The following is a 19,887-nucleotide window of genomic DNA, read 5'->3' on the forward strand; positions in this document are numbered from 1 at the left end:
ACACTTTTTTGTTGAACCCTGGCTCTGGACTTGGAAAGGAAACAAGTGTAACTGCTCATCTATACCATATGTACACTGCTGCCCCCTGCCGCCAATGGCTTGCTTAGCAGCTAAGTAACAAGATTATTTAAAAAAAATCCCTCAAAGAGATTTTGTATGTATGTATTCCAGAGTGAGGTAATTCAGTTATAGAGACAGATAACTGTATCATGGTAAGGTTTAAAGAGAAAAAATTAGGTGCCTACAAATTGAAAGGGGTACACACTGCAATGCATATATTTACATCATTTAGGCAGAAGGAGAAGAGGGTGACAGAAGTTGAGATGTTTGCATGGCATCACTGAGTCAATGGACACAAACCTGGGCAAACTCTGGGAGATGGTGAGGGACAGGGAGGCCTGGCGTGCTGCAGTCCACGGGGTCACAAAGAGTCGGACACAACTTGGGGACTGAACAGCAACAACAGTCTCTACAAGAATCCCACGGGTGGGTACTATTAAATTATTGTCCGCACTGTAAGTAGAGGAAACTGAAGTTTGAAAACATACTCAGATAGGAGGTGGCAGAACTGCCATTCAGCCTTCACCTCCTCTGACTCCTCTTTGAACCTTTTCTAAGTCAAATCTCCCTGAAGAGAATATTAAACCAACTATGTTCATCGAAAGTATGACCCTTGGCAAGTCTAACCAAACGGCTTGATGTGTTATTTCCCCCCACTTTCTTTTGCATTGAAAAGGAGCTTGCAAGCAAATGCACTTCAGCAGACTACACACCAAGTAGGGAGGTTTAGAGGAGTCAAGGCTACGAGCCTTGGGCAGCTTGTAAGTATCAGCCATCCTCTCCTCACAAGTGGAGGGCTGCCCTGGCTGATGGGTTCTGCAGACAGCCTGGGCAGCCTATGAAGACCTGGCAGCAAGGATGAGTTGGGGGGGGGGACTGGTCTGTGCTTCTCTTGGGTCAGCCAGCTGTGTGAGTGTCTCCTTGAAGCCTGGCCCTGGAAGTCCAGGAGGAGTGAAGAGATACCTTGGTAATCCTCTAACCCATAGGTGACATCTTTTCTTAAAAAATATTTTTTATTTTATTTTTGGCCATGGTGAGTCTTCATTGTTGTACATGGGGATTTTCTAGTTGTGGTGAGCAGGGGCTACTCTCTAGTTGCAATGTGAGGGCTTCTCATTCTGGTGGCTTCTCTCGTTGCAGAGTACAGACTCTAGGTTCCCAGGCTTCTGTAGTTGCAGTGTGTGGGCTCAGTAATTGTGGTGCCTGGGTTTAGCTGCTCCATGGCATATAGGATATTCCCATACCAGGGATCGAACCCATGTCCCCTGAATTGCAAGGTGGATTCTTAACCATTGGACCACCAGGAAGCCGTGACATATTTTTATAATTTGCCCAAAGGCATGCCTTTGGCTGGTGGTGGCACTAAAAAACCCCTGATGGATGTGTTTACCTGCTTGCTCATTATTCACAAGACAAAGAGGGACCTTTTTCTCAGGCAGGCAGAGGGCATGGGCAAACTGATCTTAAACCAATCCCATCCCCCAGGCCCAGCACCACAATCAAAAGCATATTTAGGAAACAATCCTTTCATCTGGGTAAAGAAAGAAGGATGGAGAGTTTATTATGGTGAGTAGTGGAAGGGTAGGGGAGAGCATCTTTGGAGTTTGGGGATCCAAGCAGAATGAAGAAAGATACCAGCTTTCTGAGATGATATTTGGAATTCAACAAACCTCCCAAAGGAGCTTTCATGAATCAAAGGAATGGATGGAAATCAGGTAGAAATGGCCTCTCAATGTAAACTGGAGAGAGCCCCCTAGATTCTCCTGATCAGTCTGGTGAATTTAGATAACTGCGTTTGCTGGACTCCCTGGTAAGGCATGGAAGTTAGCAAGGAGCTAAGGGCTTTTTAGGTGGCACCATGGTAAGGAACCTGCCTGCCAATGCAGGAGACATAAGAGATATGGGTTTGATCCCTGGGTTGGGAAGGTTCCCTGGAGGAGGGCATGGCAACCCACTCCAGTATTCTTGCCTGGAGAATCCCAGGGAGAGAGGAGCTTGGTGGGCTACAGTCCATAGGGTCTCAAAAGGGTCAGAAATGACTGAAGTGACTTAGCGTGCGTGCGCGCGCACACGTGCACACACGCACGCGCACACACACACGCACGCACGCACACACACACACACACAGAGCGCCTCCTAGGTCTCTCTCCTAGAGGAAGCAATAAGAGGTGATGTTTAGTGGAGTGTCCAGCTGGGACCGAAAGCAGGACATGGTTACATCTCGGTAATTGACTGCAACAAGCTGGGAGGGAGTACTCTGACAAGCAGGGGGAGGGTTATACATGCGAGCAGGAGCCGGAAGCCAAGGATAACCAAGACTGAGAATTTTAGACCTTTCCTCCATCAATTTGTAAGAAGTGGCTATGTTGTAAGACTCCTCAGGAATTTAGAATACACTCCATTGGAGACTCCTCTGGAGGTCCAATGGTTAAGAGTTCGCCTTCCAATCCAGGGGGTACAGGTTAGAATCCCTCTTCAGGGAGCTAGGATCCCACAGGTCTCAGGGCCAAAACCCCCAAACATGAAAACCAGAAGCAATATTGCAACAAATTCAATAGAAAGGCTTTAAAAATGGCCCACATTAAAAATATATATATATATATTAAAAAAAACTCTGTTGGAGGAATAAAAAAACAACAGTTCTGAGGGTAATGTGGTTTTAAACATGAAATGACCGAGGAATCAGTGGTTTCTTATGAGTTTGCTTGAGAGTGGCAGATGCAGCTTTCCAAATGCGGGCTTGAGGCAGGACTTGCCTGGAGGTAATAATTCAGAAACTGTGATGTGAAACCCATGCCTCCCACTTACTGTTGAATTAAAATAAGCCTGTGCAGAAGGTGATACAGCCTGGTAAGACTTTAGAACAGGTGAAGTGGGACGCTTATCAGGTGGAAGGAATGACAAGAATAAAGTCCCAGAGCGTGAATAACTAAGTCGTGGTATGCTGAAGCTGCATGGAATGAAAGAGAGTGATTTACAGATGAGTAACCAAGGGTTGGCATGTGACAAATGACTTTCTTAAAGGTCGCTAATGAGAAGGCCAAGGTTGGAACTTCTGTCTTCCAACTAGTGACGCACCGTGGTTCTCCTTTCCACATGCATTCTCTTATAAAAACACATGAGCAGCACAGAATCACAGAATCGTGGCATCAAAAGGGAAACTAGACCTCTCTTATCTAGCCCTGTTCTTGGCCAATTTAGCACTGCATACTGCGATAATCTTGACATCTGGGCAAACTGCCTCAGCTAGAACACTTCCTGTGATGGGAAATTCTCAGCACCTTTTCAGGCATTACTGGACACACTGGCACAAAATTGTTTATTTTGAGCTGAACTCTGCCTCCGGGTATCTGGCTCTCTTTACCCTGCCCTGTCTCTGCACATAATCAGCTCCTTCCTCTTGCCAATGCATCCTCCAAACTCTTGAGCATCGAGAATCAATGGAAGACCTACTGTGTACCAGGCATGGAAGGTAGCATCAGGCCCACCCCAGATATCCTTGTTCATGTTCCAAACATTTTCAGGTCCTTTTATAATATCTTGTTGTTCTTTTCTGGACTATCACTAGACTTGATCAAGCATAGAACCCTCTCCATACTTCTAAATCCTCACCAGCCATTTCCTTAAAAAGACAAATCTATTTGGATCTACGGAGAAAGTAGTTATTTCTTAAGAAATGTAAGCTAGTTTAAATATTTATACTAATTGCTCAGCCGCTCAGTTGTATCCAACTCTTTGAAGTTCTATGGACTGTAAGCTGCCAGACTCCTCTGTCCATGGGATTTTTCAGGAAAGAATTCTGGAGCAGGTTGCCATTTCCTCCTTCTGGAGATCTTCCAGACCCAGGGATTGGACTCCTGTCTCCCGCATCTCCTGCACTGGCAGGTGGATACTTTACCACTGAGCCACCTGTTAGAATAATGCAAAATGTCATAAGTAGTAAAGCATACCTATTGTTAAATATCATACAAAAGACTCCAAATTGAATGTAAGTGATTGCCAGAGTCATTTTTTATCTAGACGATCAGTTTCAATAGGAACAATATGGACACATTCTTTCCCCAATTTGAAACACACAATCATAGGATAATAAGTGCTTATTGTTATCATTATCATCCTTGATAGTTACAGAATGTTTCTGAATGAGCCAGACTCAGCAAGAACAACTCTGTTATTCAGAACCTGTGATCATTCCTGTCATTCCAGTGAGGAAACTGAAGCCATAGGGATTATGGACCATGCCCAAGAGCACACAGCTGGTAGATGGCGGAACGAGGCTTCCAGTCAAGCAGTGCACGCTAAGGAATCACCACTAGCTGCAAAGCTTCGTTAATCGGCCCTGCTGGTATGCCTGCCCTTCTCAGTAGTAGCCCATCTGTGAACGTCAGTGTGGTCTCACCTAGAGATGTGCCCCTCTCCATAAATGCAATAATTTCAAACCCATTTGAGGTCTGAGTCTTCCTATGAATGAGTCCCCTGAAGTACTTTTTTTCAGAATTAGATCCCTTTGTAATTGGAACATGCCTGGAACTCACAGATCACAATACACACTGATTGAATGATAAACTTAGCAGACCTCGGCCCCAGCAGTTTCCTGGTCTTAGGAAAGAGCAGATGCTTTGATAGTCTTCAGTGGGATGGAGGCTGGCTTGGGAAAAAAGTAAAAAGGGATGTGTCATCAGTGTGTCTGTACTCTGATGCAGTTCCTTGCTTGGGGGTCTGCTGGGGCGGACTGCTATTAACTGGGCTGCACAGCTGACCTCTACTATCAGGCTCTGATCTTCTGAAGGGATTGTCTTTCTCTCCAGAAGGGAACTGCACTTCTCTTTTTAACCTACCACTCTCAATGAGGACTAGTCATGTAGTTTTTCACTGATGCCATGACTCTCCAAGATAAACGCAGTCAAAAGGGAAACACCAAGCCCCACTGTAGCGGGAACCCTTCCTGCCCCATCTGTCTCTCATCAGTGCTGAATCTGGATCCCCCAGACTGTCTCCTGCCTCCTTCCCTTCATCCTTTTCCCCTTCTCCCATCTGTATAGATTGCCCTGCTCCCCGCCTTCCTTCCCAGGGGACTTCTTCTCCAGCCCTCTGTATGATGTCCACTGGTCCCTCTCAGAGTCTTGGAGCATCTGAAACCCAAGTATGCAAAGCATTCCCTCTCTTCCCATGTTGTTTCTGGGTCTTATTCACATCTTCTGAGCAACCAGTTTACTGTCCCTGACAATCAGGGAAGATGGTTTGGAATACAAAACAGGCCTGATGGCAGGGGGAGGATGTCCAATTTCACTCAGACCTGGCTGAGCCTACTACACTAGTGCAATGGCTTTCAGACTTCATCATTCATCAGCATCACCAGGAAAGCTAATCTAAACACAAACTGCTGGGCCTCACCACTAGGACTTCTGATTCTGTAGGTGGTGTCAGGTAGGGCAAAAACGTGCATTTCTAACAGGTTCCCAGGTAATGCTGATGCTGCCACTGGTCCAGGGACATACTGTGAGAACTGAATTTCAGGGTGGCTTCAATGCGTTGGACTGAAGTGGTTTGCGGCAATAAAATTATTATCATTAACTTTTCAGTTTCTGATAGTTCAAGGCAGCTGTCAGTGGGAAGAAACCCAGAGTTGAATATTACATTTATATGTACAAATCCGTATGTGTGGCGATTGGTGATCTAGAGGGTCAATGGTCAGATCAGCACAGAATGCCATGAATTGATAAAAAGTGTTCTACAACTTTTCATTGTTATTTTTCAGTTGCCAAGTCCTTTGCAACCCTAGGGACAACAGCCCTCCAGGTTCTTTTGTCTGTCCATGGGGTTCTCCAGGCAAGAATACTGGAGTGGGTTGCCATTTCCTTCTCCAAGGGATCTTCCTGGATCAGGGATCAAACCTGAATCTCCTGCACTGGCAGGCGGATTCTTTACCACCAAGCATCAGAGAAGCCCACAACTTTTAGGGAGGCCTCTAAAGCATTGGAGAAGGACATGGCAACCCACTCCAGCGTTCTTGCCTAGAGAATCCCAGGGACAGTGGAGCCTGGTGGGCTGCCCTATATGGGCTCGCACAGAGTCGGACACGACTGAACGACTTAGCAGCAGCAGCAGCTAAAGCCCTGTTAGAGTCTTAGGAGGTTCTCTGTATACTGAGATGAGCACTCATCATCATCACCAGGACAATGTAGGGGTTTAATTTTGTAAATTTCTGTATATCATTCACAACCAATGGCTCTGATCTAGAGGTGACTTTTAGGATTGACTGGTTTGATCTCCTTGAAGTCTAAGGAACTCTCAAGAGTCTTCTCCAGCACCACAGTTCAAAAGCATCAATTCTTCCATGCTCAGCTTTCTCTATGGTCCAGCTCTCACATCCATACATGACTACTGGAAAAACCATAGCTTTGGCTACACAGATGTCTGTCAGCAAAGTGATGTCTCTGCTTTTTAATACCTTTTCTAGGACTCAGACTTTATTTTGGGGGGCTCCAAAATCACTGCAGATGGTGATTGCAGCCAAGAAATTAAAAGATGCTTACTCCTTGGAAGGAAAGTTATGACCAACCTAGATAGCATATTCAAAAGCAGAGACATTGCCAACAAAGGTCCGTCTAGTCAAGGCTATGGTTTTTCCAGTGGTCATGTATGGATGTGAAAGTTGGACTGTGAAGAAAGCTGAGCGCCGAAGAATTGATGCTTTTGAACTGTGGTGTTGGAGAAGACTCTTGAGAGTCCCTTGGACTGCAAGGAGATCCAACCAGTCCATTCTAAAGGAGATCAGCCCTGGGTGTTCTTTGGAAGGAATGATGCTAAAGCTGAAACTCCAGTACTCTGGCCACTTCATACAAAGAGTTGACTCATTGGAAAAGACTCTGATGCTGGGAGGGATTGCGAGCAGGAGGAAAAGGGGAGGACAGAGGATGAGATGGCTGGATGGCATCACCGACTCAATGGACGTGAGTTGAGTGAACTCCAGGAGTTGGTGATGGACAGGGAGGCCTGGCCTACTGCAATTCATGGGGTCGCAAAGAGTCGGACACGACCGAGCGACTGAACTGAACTGAGGACTGTGAGTTAGAGAATCCCAGGGACGGGGGAGCCTGGTGGGCTGCCGTCTATGGGGTCGCACAGAGTCGGACACGACTGAAGTGACTTACCAGCAGTAGCAGTGGCACAGCGACCCGATATGTAGGCGATCACGCTGAGGTCATTTTTCTTTTGTTGGGGCAGGGACACGAGGGGCCAGGAATGGTAACCGCGAGCGGGAGTTTACTCCCACCCTCCGGATTAGAAAGCCAGCGGATTAAAGCTTGTGTGGTCCAGGCTGCAACTGAGGCCCGTGGTCCTCGGCCGCGCCTCGCCCCTTGTGAGATCACCCTGACTGAAGACACCAGGGGAGCTCGTCCACCCACCCCGTACACCTGCACCGAGAGGTGCAGATTCGGGCCAAGGCGGCGCGGGCGGGAGTGTTCTCCCTGCGCGGCACCCTGGACCCCCTATCCCGCCCCGGGAACCCCCAGGCAGATGCGGGCGGCGGAGGGGGCAGGGTGCGCTCTGCGCCCGCGCATCTCCGGAACCTCCCAGCCAATCCCCAGACGCCTGAGAGGCAGGATGAGCCCCAACAGCTAGAACTCCAAGCCCCGCGACCCAGGAGCTGGCAGTGGCCCCCGCGCATGCGCGCCGAAGCTGTCCGCTGTTTGGACGTTTCCATGGCGACCAAGTCGGTTGGCTGGTCGTCCCCTAGCGAGAAAATGAAGCTCAAGAGCCTCCTGCTCCGGTATTACCCGCCAGGTACGGGCCGGGACCCCTCTGCTTTCACGTGCAGGTCTGCACCGGGAGGGTCTGGGGCAGAGGAAAAGTGCTGGGGCCCGAGCGGTGGTGTCCAGAGCGGGTGATCCCTAGGGAAGCCTGGTGTTTCCTAACTTGCGCTCTTCGCTGCTTCGGATGCTGTACTCGGGTTCGCAAAACTTAAAAAAAAAAAAAAAGACTTTTTTTTTTTTTTTAAAGAAAGTCCTTAATCTTTTAAATGGCTGAGTTGTAATGCTTTCTGGTTACTTAGGAACGAAGTGGAAGGGGAGGGAGAGGGGGCGATTAGTGATGTTGTGGAATATTGTTTATGAAAGGGAAGACGTTGACAAAGGTCACATTGTTTTTTATTTTAAAGGCACCAGAATGATCAAGTAAAGGTTTGTTGAGTATGGGAAGAAAAACGCATACTTAAAAAGCATATTACCTTAGTGACCGAATCCCAGACTGTACATATCAATCCACTGACACATTTACTGAAGCTCTACCTGTTGGCTCAGATGGTAAAGAATCTGCCTGCAATGTGGGCGACCTGGGTTTGATTCCTGGGTTGGGAAGATTCCCTGGAGAAGGGAATGGCAACTCACTCCAGTATTCTTGCCTGGAGAATTCCATGGCAGGCTCTTGTAGGTGGGCTGGCAAGGAGTCGGACGGGACTGAATGACTAAGGCTTTCATTTTACTGTGGACACTTTGTGCTCTTGCAACATGGGGCTTTAAAAAGTTCCAGTGAGCTCAGGAACTATGAAATAAACCCAGAGAATGCTAGAATGCTCTAGTTTTAGAGTAGGCCGTTGCTTCTTGGTCTTTTGGCTAAAATCAAGTGCAGAGTAGGACACTCTTGCCTATCCCTCTTGACCTTTAGAGGATAAGTGAAGTCCACTGGTCATACAGATTGACAAGGATAGAAATAGGAGCAGAATTCTTGGCGTCTAATTTGGAACTCACATTGAAACTAAAAATATAAAGTAAAAAGTCCTCAAAACTTGCCACAAGGCAGTAGAAGACAAAATCCACTTGCTCAATGAAAAGTCTGAACAAAAACTATCTTTAAGATGTCAAATGGGGGGCGATATCACTTTGGACTGGTTTGATTTAGTATAACTTTGGGAGGGGTGGGACTTAAAGAATTTAGCACTGAATATCTCACTGTTCACAGTAATGCATCCAACTGCTTACTCACAGTCTCCCTGAAGACGTCTAATAGGCACAGACCTCATGGGTCATTTTCTCCAGTCCCCTCCTAGTTATGTAGCTCTTTCAGGCTGGGCCCAGTCCATCGATGGCATCACCACCCCATCCACTTTTTCTGGCAGAAACCTCAGCCATCCTTTGTTTCTCTCTTGTGATTCACTGACCCTCTCTGCACTCCCACACCCAGTTCATTAACAAATGCTGTCAGCTCTACTTTCAAAGTATTTTGTGAGTCTGTCACATTCTTCTCATTTCCTTGGCACGAGTTCCTTGACCCCACACACTTTCCTGCTTTCACCTCTATCCCTATCTCCATCCCACCTGCCAGCGCTTCTTCTTCCTTCATCCCTGGGCTTGTCAACTGGATTCCTGGTTTAACTCCATCCTCCACAGTCTATATGTCACTAACAGCCAGTGGAATCTGGACTCAGCATCTCTAATAGTTTTTCATTATATTCAAAATAAGATCCATACTCTGTAGGATTTAGCTTACACTCACTACACTTCAGATTTCTTTAAATGCTCTTCCAAGACTTCATGGAGGGCATTTCACTCATCAGTCTCTCTTTCTGGACTCAGACGTCCCTAGACTTTGGCCACTTTTCTTCATTTGGTCTTGATCAGTGTCACCTACTCAGAGACCCTCCATTATCACTATTCAAAGAAGCACTTCCCCTCATTGATCTTACTCTCAGCCATTTTGTTTTATTGTCTTTTATTTATCAAAGTACATTTATTGTCTGTGCTTTGAATGACTCCCTCTTTCCCATAAAATGTAAGCTCCATGAGAACTGAGACCTCGTCTCTTCTTCAGCTGTAAAAGAGACTCTGGCTTATAGGAGGCCCTCAGTGTTTATGGAGTGAGTTTATTAGTAAATGAATGTGTATCATAAATGAGGTTGATCCAGACATAGTACTTGTGATTTTAAAATAAATGTTTAAAAACTCAGGAGATCTTCCTTCTGCCTCCCTGCATGAGTGCAACTTTGACATGAAGCTATTAGCAAGTTTGTAGTAAGGACACTCAGTTTTTTTCCCTCTTAAGTTTCCAATTAAAATTAATTAAAAGAATAACTGGATATCAGCATGTGAAAATGTGGAACTTAAGGATGTTTGGTTTTGATTTGTTAAGGCATTAGTCAGGTGGTGGTAATAACACTTATCCCATACGTCTACTGACTCCCTTTAGCTAGTCTCTCAAATCTCTCTTGGGAGTGAACCTCCTTGAAAAGAATGTTGTCCCCAATTTCTCTTTTCCCTTTTGTCTTGAACTCACTCCTATCATGGTTTCACCCTCACTGATCCACTGAAACTGTTCAAGATCCTCAATGATCACCTCCAGTAATGCTGAATCCACTGGCCACATCTCATCTCAGTCTTTGTCTTTTTTGACCGGGCAGCAGCACTTGATCCATTGGCTTCACTCTGCCCTCCTGTGACTTCCAGGACACACGTTCCATGTTTTCTTCTGCCTCATTGTCACTCCTTGGTCTATCTTGTTCACTTGTCCTCTTCTTTCTGATCTTAATGTTGGAGTGTCCCTGAGTTTTGTCCTTGGACTTCTCCCCATCCGTCCATGGTCATGCTCAGTCATGTTGGACTCTTTGTGACTCTTTGGACTGTAGCCCACCAGGCTCTTCTGTCCATGGAATTTCCCAGGCAAGTATACTGGAGTGGGTGGCATTTCCTCCTCCAGGGACACCTTCTCAGCCTAGAGATTGAACCCACATCTCCTGTGTCTCCTGCATTGCAGGTAGATTCTTTATCTGCTGAGCCATTGGGGACTTCTCTAACTCTATTCATTTGCTGGACAGTCTCATCTATTCTCAAGGCTTAAAAATCATCCTGAGTAGTCCTAAGTACCTGACTGCCTGCCTGGTTCTTCATTCAGATGTCCAACATAACATCTCACATGGGGCCTCTGATGGTCCACCTCCTGTCAGTCAATGGAAGCTCCATTCTTCCACTTACTTCTGCCAAAACCGTAGACTTGTCTTTTTCTCCTTTCTAGCTCACTCCCTGTTTGGTCCAGGGACAAACTCTGCCAGTTCACCTCCAAAATATATACAGAGTTCAACAACTTCTCTTCAGAATCATGGCCACCATTCTTTTTATTGCTAGAGGCTCTATACTTGCCCCGCTTCTGTGGAGGTGAGTCTGTTAAAGCAAAAATCTGATTACGTCACCATTCTTCTCCAGCCCTTCAGTGGCTTTCATTTCTTTTATTTATTTTTTTTTTTTTTGGGTTTTATGGGCTTTCATTTCTTTTAAAATGGAAGGGGCATGATGCCCAAGACCAGATAGGATGCACCCGCTTTGGCCTCTCTGACTTCACTCCCTCTCCAGCAACACTTCTCTGCTTTGTGTTCCTCGGGTGGGCGAGGCATGCCCCCAGTCAGGGTCTCTGCAGTTGCTGGTTTTTTGCTTGGAATAATCTTCCCCTGGATATTGTTACTTTTAGCTTCTTTAGCTTTTTTTTTTTTTTTTTTTTAAATAAAACATAAGTAAAGTGAATAAAGTAAAGTCCCCTCCTTCCTAGAATTTGCAACTTCTCCTCATGGTATTTCAGAACCCTCTTCCTTGCTTTGTCTTTTCTTAGCATTATCTCAATTCAACCAAAATAAATTTTACTTTTTTATCTTGCTTAGTCTCCCCGACTAGAATATCAACTTCATGAGGGCAAGGACTTTGCTAATTTCACTTACAATGGTATCTGTAGCTCCTAAAGTAGAACCTCTAAATGAGCCTCTAGTAGAGCTGGGTGCATAAATGAGTGCTCACATATTTGTTAAATAAATGAATGGTTTAAATGAGATGATGTGGGTTAAGCAGAATGTGTAGAATCCACCTTGAAATGTGAGTGGGTCAGACTCTAAATCCAGAATTCTAAAAGCAAGTAAACTCAAGTAAAAGCTTTAGACTTATGGTTGTGACTATTGCCTTAATGATTGTCTTATAATAAATAAGATCATCTCACTTAGCATGTTAGATACTTAAATTCTGATCTTTGGAAAGCCACATGATATTGCAAGTTTCCAAGGTACTACTGAATAGCAGGTGGGTGTTAAATAACATTATCAAATAGGAAAAGTATGGCTCACCACTGAATAATTTTCATGTTATCTTTATCCCTTCTGTGCATAAAGCAATTATGTCTCACCTCCTAATCTTTTAATTTCAGTCCTCCCACCCTCTTTTGAATAGCATATAGGTCAGGAGCATTCTTTTGTTGGCATCCACTGAATAATTCCTCTCCCTAACCTAGATTCCCGAAGACTAAAGGAACGTAGCAGTAATGTGGGTAATCAAACTTGGGGCTTTCCCTATTTTTTATTCTTCAGAATCTCGTTGCTTTGTAAAGAGTAGGTGTTGAATACATGCTTTTCAGTTGACTCAGGTATGACGATCTTTGTCATTTATTTATTGCATGTGGGCCCCTTGTTCTTTGGCCAGAAGAAGGATCTAAATAAGCGGCAGGGTGAACTGGTTGGTATTTTGTGCACTTTAAAGGTTTCTGTTGATTGAATATGAGCTGGGTAAGCAATACTATTTTACCTTTTGAAGCTTGGCCTTTTGGTACATTGCAGATTTGGGGAGGGGTGGTCATCTTCTTACCCAAGTGTTTTGGAAATCACACATTACCTATGGTTCAGCCAGGAGAAGATCAAGAATATTAAGATACTGTGTGAAACAGTCTCTGACGAACAACGTGTATTCCTGGAAGCATCTTTATCTATTTTCTGCTTGTACTTTTCATTGCACATGTCACAGCCTCTTGCTGGTATTGGAGTTCAGTGAGCATACTGCCGTAATGTCTTGTCACAGTGAAGCAGTCGTATAAATGTACACGTTTCAGATTTTGCACTCTATTTTCTGGATTCATTTTTACAGAAACCCAACTAATTTTTAGTAGTTGGCATACAAATGTTTAACGTTTTTCATCTTATTAAGAATAAGATAGTTGTGAATAAGGAAAACAATTTTGCTAATTTGCTTGCTAGATTTTGAAAATGCACCTATTTAGGAAAATGGATTATGCTGTGTGGGCTCTGAAGTGCTAAGTTCTTTCCAACCTTTCTTTGAGTTATGAGTGATTATATTACTTAATGTTACATTATTTATTTACTCAATTATTTATTGAATATATGCATATGTTTTATGTTGAAAAATTTCAAAAATGGAAAAAAAAGAAAAAATTGTATCTAAGTAGGTTAACTTTTGGCCTAGGCTGTCATCATAAGTGTTTTATAATATATTTGTTTATTTTTTAGGAATTATGTTGGAATATGAAAAAAGTGGACAATTAAAGACCAAATCCATAGACTTGCTTGATCTTGATCCCAGGTAAGGTAGCTATATAATGCAGCATGTATTTCATATCCAAAATCATTATTGGGAAACCCTGACATAGGATGGTGTGTAGACAAGCTCATAAAACTACAGACAATACATTACTAAAAAAATTGTTCTGGGTGTATTATTTCCTGTTTGTTTCAGTGAGTTTTATATTAGTGTCTTGCTGAATGGGCTTCTGGGGTGGCTCAGCGGTAAATGTAATGTAAATGCAAATGCTTGCAATGTAGGAGACACAGGAGATGTGGGTTTGATCCTTGCAATGTAGGAGACACAGGAGATGTGGGTTTGATCCCCGGGTTGGGACGATCCCCTGGAGGAGGGAATAAAAATCACCCCAGTATTCTTGTCTGGGAAATCCCATGAGCAGAGGAGCTTGGCGGACTACAGTCCATGGGGTCCCCAAAAGTTGAACATGACTGAAGTGACCATACGTGGCTCTTGCTGAATGAGGAGGGCATGGAAAAAGGATTATCAGTCTGTCCTTTTCTTCTTCCCAAACCAACCTTATTTAAAAAAATAAACCTTTTGGTTTGAAAATCTGTTTTGATTCATAACATTTGTTGAAAATCTTTCCAAGAGGCATTATTATCTTTTGAATTCTTATGCAGGTCTAACTCTGTTGACCCCTGAGTTTTTCAAAGTCATCGTCAGGAACCATCTCTGATTCATTTCCATTCCAAATATTCACTCTTATTCTGAAAGACTGTATTGCTTGAGAGCTGGCACCATATCTTGGACATTCCCTGAGCCTAACTTTTGGCAAGTAATCAATGTTAATTGAATAAAGGGTCTCCTAGTTCAGTGCCTTGCACAAACCTGGAGCTCAGGACATGTTTATTTATGAAAAGGAGGATGCCTATTAGACTATGCATTTCTAATGCATATGCTGAGACAGAAGTAGGCGAGTACAAGGTTGCTGGGAGGTGACCCCAGGACAGATCAGAGAATTAGGCAGGGTTGGGCAGAAGGGGAAATGGCCAGGCTCAAGGGCAGAAGTGGCCAGGCTCTTGTGTGGCGCTCTTGCTTAGCCAGGGGCTGAGGGCTGCAAAGAAGAGCAAGCCCTCGGCTCAAACTCTGATGTGAATCCTGAAGGAGCTGCAACTGGAGGCCGTTGGCCAACCTCTCCCACAGCAGCCTGGTCCGTGAATCCTTTCTTGATTTGGGGATGTGTTTTGCAAAATGACTCTATTCTGGATGTTTTGTGGTATACAGACATTATTATTTGTCTTGAATTAATATTCTGAACTAGCAAAATTTACTAGAATTGCTGCAGATTATTTGAATGCTGGAGAAACTTGCATCTGTATTTTTCACACTGGTTCTCTTTCAGGGAGATAATGTTATAGCATTAAGAAATTAATAATCATGATAGTTCTTTGAATGTTTTAGTGAGGTACTTTCTCTTTCCCCCAAAATACAGCAAATTAAAACTTTCTGAACCTCAGTTTCTTCATCCCCGAAATAATTATGAAAAGCACTAAATTTTAGAGGGTTGTTATAGGATTACATGGGAGATCATAGGTAACAAGGTAAGTAAAGTAGGATTGGGCAACTTTAATATATATTTTTTTTTAAAAAAAGAGAGAAACAGGAAAAAAAAAATAAAAGAGCTCTTGTTTAGAAGCAGCACTTGGCCTTCTTAGATGAGCAAATCAGAATCTTTGCACACCTTCCTCGAGCAAAGTCTCAGGTAATGGAAAGGCATTGAAGAGAACCCAGGCAGCTTTCATCCGTGCCAAGATGCTCTTTATTGATTTCTGTGATTTTTCTTTGCCCTGGAAATCTCTTGGTGAACATGATGATGCTGTTGACAATTTATAAATCTTGAACTTCATAAAGCAATGCAATCTTTCATGTAGTGAATGTATATGCAATTTCTGACATAGAAAAAAGTAACTTTTTATTTTTTGATGAATTTCAGTACAGATGTCAGTGCATTAGTAGAAGAGATACAGAAAGCAGAACCTCTCATCACGGCTTCACGATCAGACCAGGTCAAACTTTTAATACAGAGATTACAAAATAAACTCGGACAGCACAGCAACCACAAATTCTATCTGTTTAAGGTAATGCACGTTTAAAGATACTAAGTAGAAGAACTTTAATGAATTACTTAATTCTGATAGTCTGAAATAAAATATAAATCATGTTTTCTTTCAGGTCCCCCACATTTTTGCTAAGACTAAATCTTAAATGTTTGTTGAATGAATGAATAAAATTCAAAAATTGGTTTCTTGACAGGTTCAATAAATATTTGCATTAGTAACTTTAACTTTGCTTTATAATGATAAGTCTAAAGAATAATCATTAAAGTAGCTCTAAGTTATTGAATAATTAAAATTTTTTTCCAGTTGGAGTAATATTAAGATGTATTTCATGGTGTATCAACATTTCAAATTTTTTGCTTCCATATGAACTAAACTATATTTCAGTAAATTATTTATTGATATGGATTGTATAATAATTTTAATTCCATAAAGATATGCTTATTTTCATCTATAATCTTGGCAACTAAATTAAAATAAATGTCATTTATTACTTCAATAACAGCTTTCATTTTTCTTTATTATTTAACAACATTTAATGCTTTATTCTAGAAATGATTATATTACACTGATTTTATTTCTTATGACTTATATATACTTGTTATTTATATACTCAGCATATTTTGTCTGATGTGAAGTATTCAACAATTTTCTGTATTCCTTCTTTCAGCTTAGTGAAAGATGGTCATTCTTGTAATAATTCTTTTTCCAGCAGGTGGCACTATTTTACTTCAAATATGAGCTCTATAACTTAGATGGCCTTGAAATTTATCTTTCAAAGGGAATATTTTGATAGTGAAGGAGGACACTATTAATAGTTACACTCTGGCAGTAGACATAATTAGGACTGTTCCAGTCTGGCCAGTCATCCTACCTAAAAACAGATGGTCCAATTTAAGTATATTCATTCAATAAATATAAAGCATCCACTATGCGCTAGGCAACGTAGGGATGGGAATATAAATTCCATGACATATCCCGACTCTAAAGAAGCTTTAAGATTCAAAAAGTAATAATTCGTTGTTAATCTGTATTTGCAACATCTTTGGTTTATTTCCTATATATACTGTTTATACATATATACAAACCATGTACAATATGTGAAAGAGAATATAAATTAGTGAAAAGACCCTGGTGCTGGGAAAGATTGAGGGCAGGAGGAGAAGAGGGCAACAAAGGATGAGATGGTTGGATGGCAACATTGACTCAGTGGACATCAGTTCAAGCAAACGCTGGGAGCTAGTGAAGCACAGGGAAGCCTGGTGTGCTATAGACCATGGGGTCGCAAAGAGTCAGACACAACTGAGCAACAGAACAACAGCTATTTGTATCTCATAGCTATAATCTATCTCAAGGCAAATTGATAGAAAACATAGAGTTGATCATGCTTCTGTAATTATTTGTAACCTCCAGATGTTACTGGTCTTAATAACAGGAAGTCCTATGTATTTTCCTCCTTTGTTCAAATATTGGATACTATCCATTTATTGTGTATAATTAAGATGCATTTGAATGTCTTCATTGGTTGGAAGTTAAAATGAATGAGCTGAATAATTTTGTTCGAGTTTGAAATAAATGGTGTTTTCTTTTATTGAAGGTTCTCAGAGCACATATACTGCCACTGACTAATGTTGCACTTAATAAATCAGGCTCATGGTAAGGTCCTCTGTTTATTAAAAAAAAATTATTGAATTTATTTTCTTAGAGCAGCTTTAGGTTCACAGCAAAATTGAGCAGAAGGTGCAGAGATTCCCTCTCTATGAATAACTTCTGCCTTGCATCCCCACCCCCCAGCAGCTTCTGTCACCATCACCATCTCCCACAGAGACCTACATCTGTTGCAACTGTTGAGCTATATTGACCCGTCAGTATCACTGAAAGTTCATAGTACTCATTAGGGTTCGCTCTTGGTTTTGTACATTCCGTGGGCTGGCAAATGTATAACGACATCAATCCAGTGCTATGTTATCACACAGAGCCGTCTCAATGTCCTAAAATCTTCTGTGCACTGCTTATTTATTTCTGTGTGTATGTCTATTTCTGTTTTTTTTTTTTTTTTTTTTTTAAATTTCCAGTTTTTAACAACCAAGGGATACAAATCTTTTTTTAAAGTAAAAATTGCCTACCCATAATGTGAGGAGGGTATGGCAACCCACTCCAGTATTCTTGCCTGGAGAATCCCCATGAACAGAGGAGCCTGGCAGGCTGCAGTCCATGGGGTCGCCAAGACTCGGACATGACTGAGCAACTGAGTGCTGGCACCCATGATATATGCAACATGTTGATTTGATACATATGCATAGTGAAATGTTTAGGATAGTCAAGGATATTAACATCTTATCTCCACAGGGTTACCATTTTTGGTGGGCCTGAAATCTATTCTGTCAGGGTATTCCCAGTATTCATCACAGTATTATTACCTACAGTCATCCTGGGTGTACAGTAGATCTCTAGACTTACTCCTCTTACATAACTGCAACTTTGTACCCTTTGACCAGTGTTTCCTCATTTCTCCCACCTCCCCAGCCCCTGATAACTACTGTTCTGCTTCTGTGAGTTCAACTCTTTTGTTGCTCTTGTTTAGATTCCACATATACGTGAGATTATGTGACATTTGTCCTTCGGTGTCTGGCTTATTTCACTTAGCATCATGTCCCTCAGGTTTGCCCATGCAGCAGCAAATGGCAGGGTCACCTTCTTTCTCAAAGGTGAATAATATTTCATTGTATCTATCGATCTGCCTATAGATATATACCACATTTTCTTCGCCTGTTCATCCTTTGGCAGATATTCAGGTTATTTCCATATCACAGTCATAGTGAACAGTGCTACAGTGGACATGGGAGTATAGGCATTTCTACAAGATCCTGATCCCATTTCCTTCAAATATATGCCCAGAAATGGGATATAGTTTTAATTATTTTGGTAACCACCATACTGTGTTCCATAATGGTCATACCAATTTACACTCCCCAAGAAGCTAGGAGGAAAATACCAAGAAGAGAAGGAAAAATATACTGCCTTGTTAACTTTCCTGTTTAGTTGGGTTTAGATAGAGGAATTTGTTTCACCTTTTATCACCACCACTTGACATGAAGACTGGTTTTTCAATGTTGTGCATTTTTTCTGTACTTGGGATTTTTTTTTTCCCCTAATGGAATATTTAGGAATAATAAAGATACTATGATTTTTAACTCAAGAGAACAATATACTAACAATTCCTGTAGTAGAACAGTAATGTTAAAGGATTGTTAAATGTTAAACAGATATTTAGTGAACACCTCTTAGTGTGCCAGTCACGTTCCAGGGCCTGGCAGTGATGGTGGTAAACCACATGGGTAGAAAGACGAACGTTTATGAAAGAAACAATCCAGATCCTCAGGGACTAGCTTTGGGAATGTGACTGATCAGGCTATGCTTTTGGGTGAAGTTGAGGTCCTGGAGTTAGCCAGGGCTGCTGGTCTTATGGATCATGAGCAGAGTTTGCATTTTCCTCTAGATTACTAGGAAGCCATTTGAGGAAGTTTAAAAAAGTAAATGCAGTTTCTATGAGGAAAATAGATTTGTAAGAACCATGTGTGAGCCACACCCTAACAGAAGATGGTTTTGTTTAGGCAAGACATGGAGGCAATGGAGCCAGTGAGACATGACCATCCTAAGGATGTGTGCTGAGATTGGGCGAATAGAATGATTTACTGATGGATTGTGTGTGGGATGTGAGGGAAAGAGGCGTCAAAGACGAAGCCAAGATCTTATGGTCTGACTGACTGGAAGAATGATGTTATTTATTAAGATATATTAGAGTTTCAGAAAAGGTTACTGATTATTAACATTTTTTAGTTATGTAACTATAGTATAAGAATGATTATTGGAAGGATTACTCTTTATTTAGTAACTCCTTTTTGGGTTTGGTCTACAATTGAAAAGTTTCCAAGTCAAAGGGTTTAGATATTGTTCTTAGTTCAACTCTGTTCTGCATACACAATTTCCATTGTAAAAAATGAGATAAACGAGATTATGAGGGCTTCCCTGATAGCTCAGTTGGTAAAGAATCTGCCTGCAATGCAGGAGATCCCAGTTTGATTCCTAGGTTGGGAAGATCCCCTGGAAAAGGGATAGGCTACCCACTCCAGTATTCTGGGCTTCCCTTGTGAATCAGCTGGTAAAGAATCCACCTTCAATTTGGGAGACCTGGGTTCGATCCCTGGTTTGGGAAAATCCCCTGGAGAAGGAAAGTCTACCCACTGCAGTATTCTGACCTGGAGAATTCAATGGACTGTATAGTTCGTGGGGTTGCAAAGAGTCAGACATGACTAAGTCACTTTCACTTAACTCTTTGTTTTTCATACACAATTTTCAGTGTAAAAAGCAAGATAAACGAGGTTATAGTTTTGCAGGCAAAAACATGAGGTCTTTACTAACACACTGCT

At 42.3% G+C, this 19,887-nt stretch overlaps 1 protein-coding gene across 2 annotated transcripts in view; it reads left to right on the forward strand.

Annotated features, from left to right (window-relative positions):
• Window positions 1-7,731: 7,731 nt before the first annotated feature.
• Window positions 7,732-19,887, forward strand: part of DAW1 (dynein assembly factor with WD repeats 1) — a 35,560-nt gene continuing 23,404 nt past the window's right edge. The window contains exons 1-5 of one of the 2 annotated variants that reach the window (XM_019978043.2): window positions 7,782-7,848; window positions 12,398-12,453; window positions 13,328-13,400; window positions 15,334-15,478; window positions 17,055-17,113. In XM_019978043.2, the coding sequence (XP_019833602.1) occupies window positions 13,333-13,400; window positions 15,334-15,478; window positions 17,055-17,113 (272 nt within the window). In that variant the 5' untranslated portion in view covers window positions 7,782-7,848; window positions 12,398-12,453; window positions 13,328-13,332. Of the gene's footprint in view, window positions 7,849-12,397; window positions 12,454-13,327; window positions 13,401-15,333; window positions 15,479-17,054; window positions 17,114-19,887 lie in introns of both variants that reach the window. The other variant, XM_019978037.2, reaches the window with a different exon arrangement.

This window comes from Bos indicus, chromosome 2, assembly GCF_029378745.1.
Source record: "Bos indicus isolate NIAB-ARS_2022 breed Sahiwal x Tharparkar chromosome 2, NIAB-ARS_B.indTharparkar_mat_pri_1.0, whole genome shotgun sequence".
Classification (NCBI taxonomy): Eukaryota; Metazoa; Chordata; class Mammalia; order Artiodactyla; family Bovidae; genus Bos; species Bos indicus.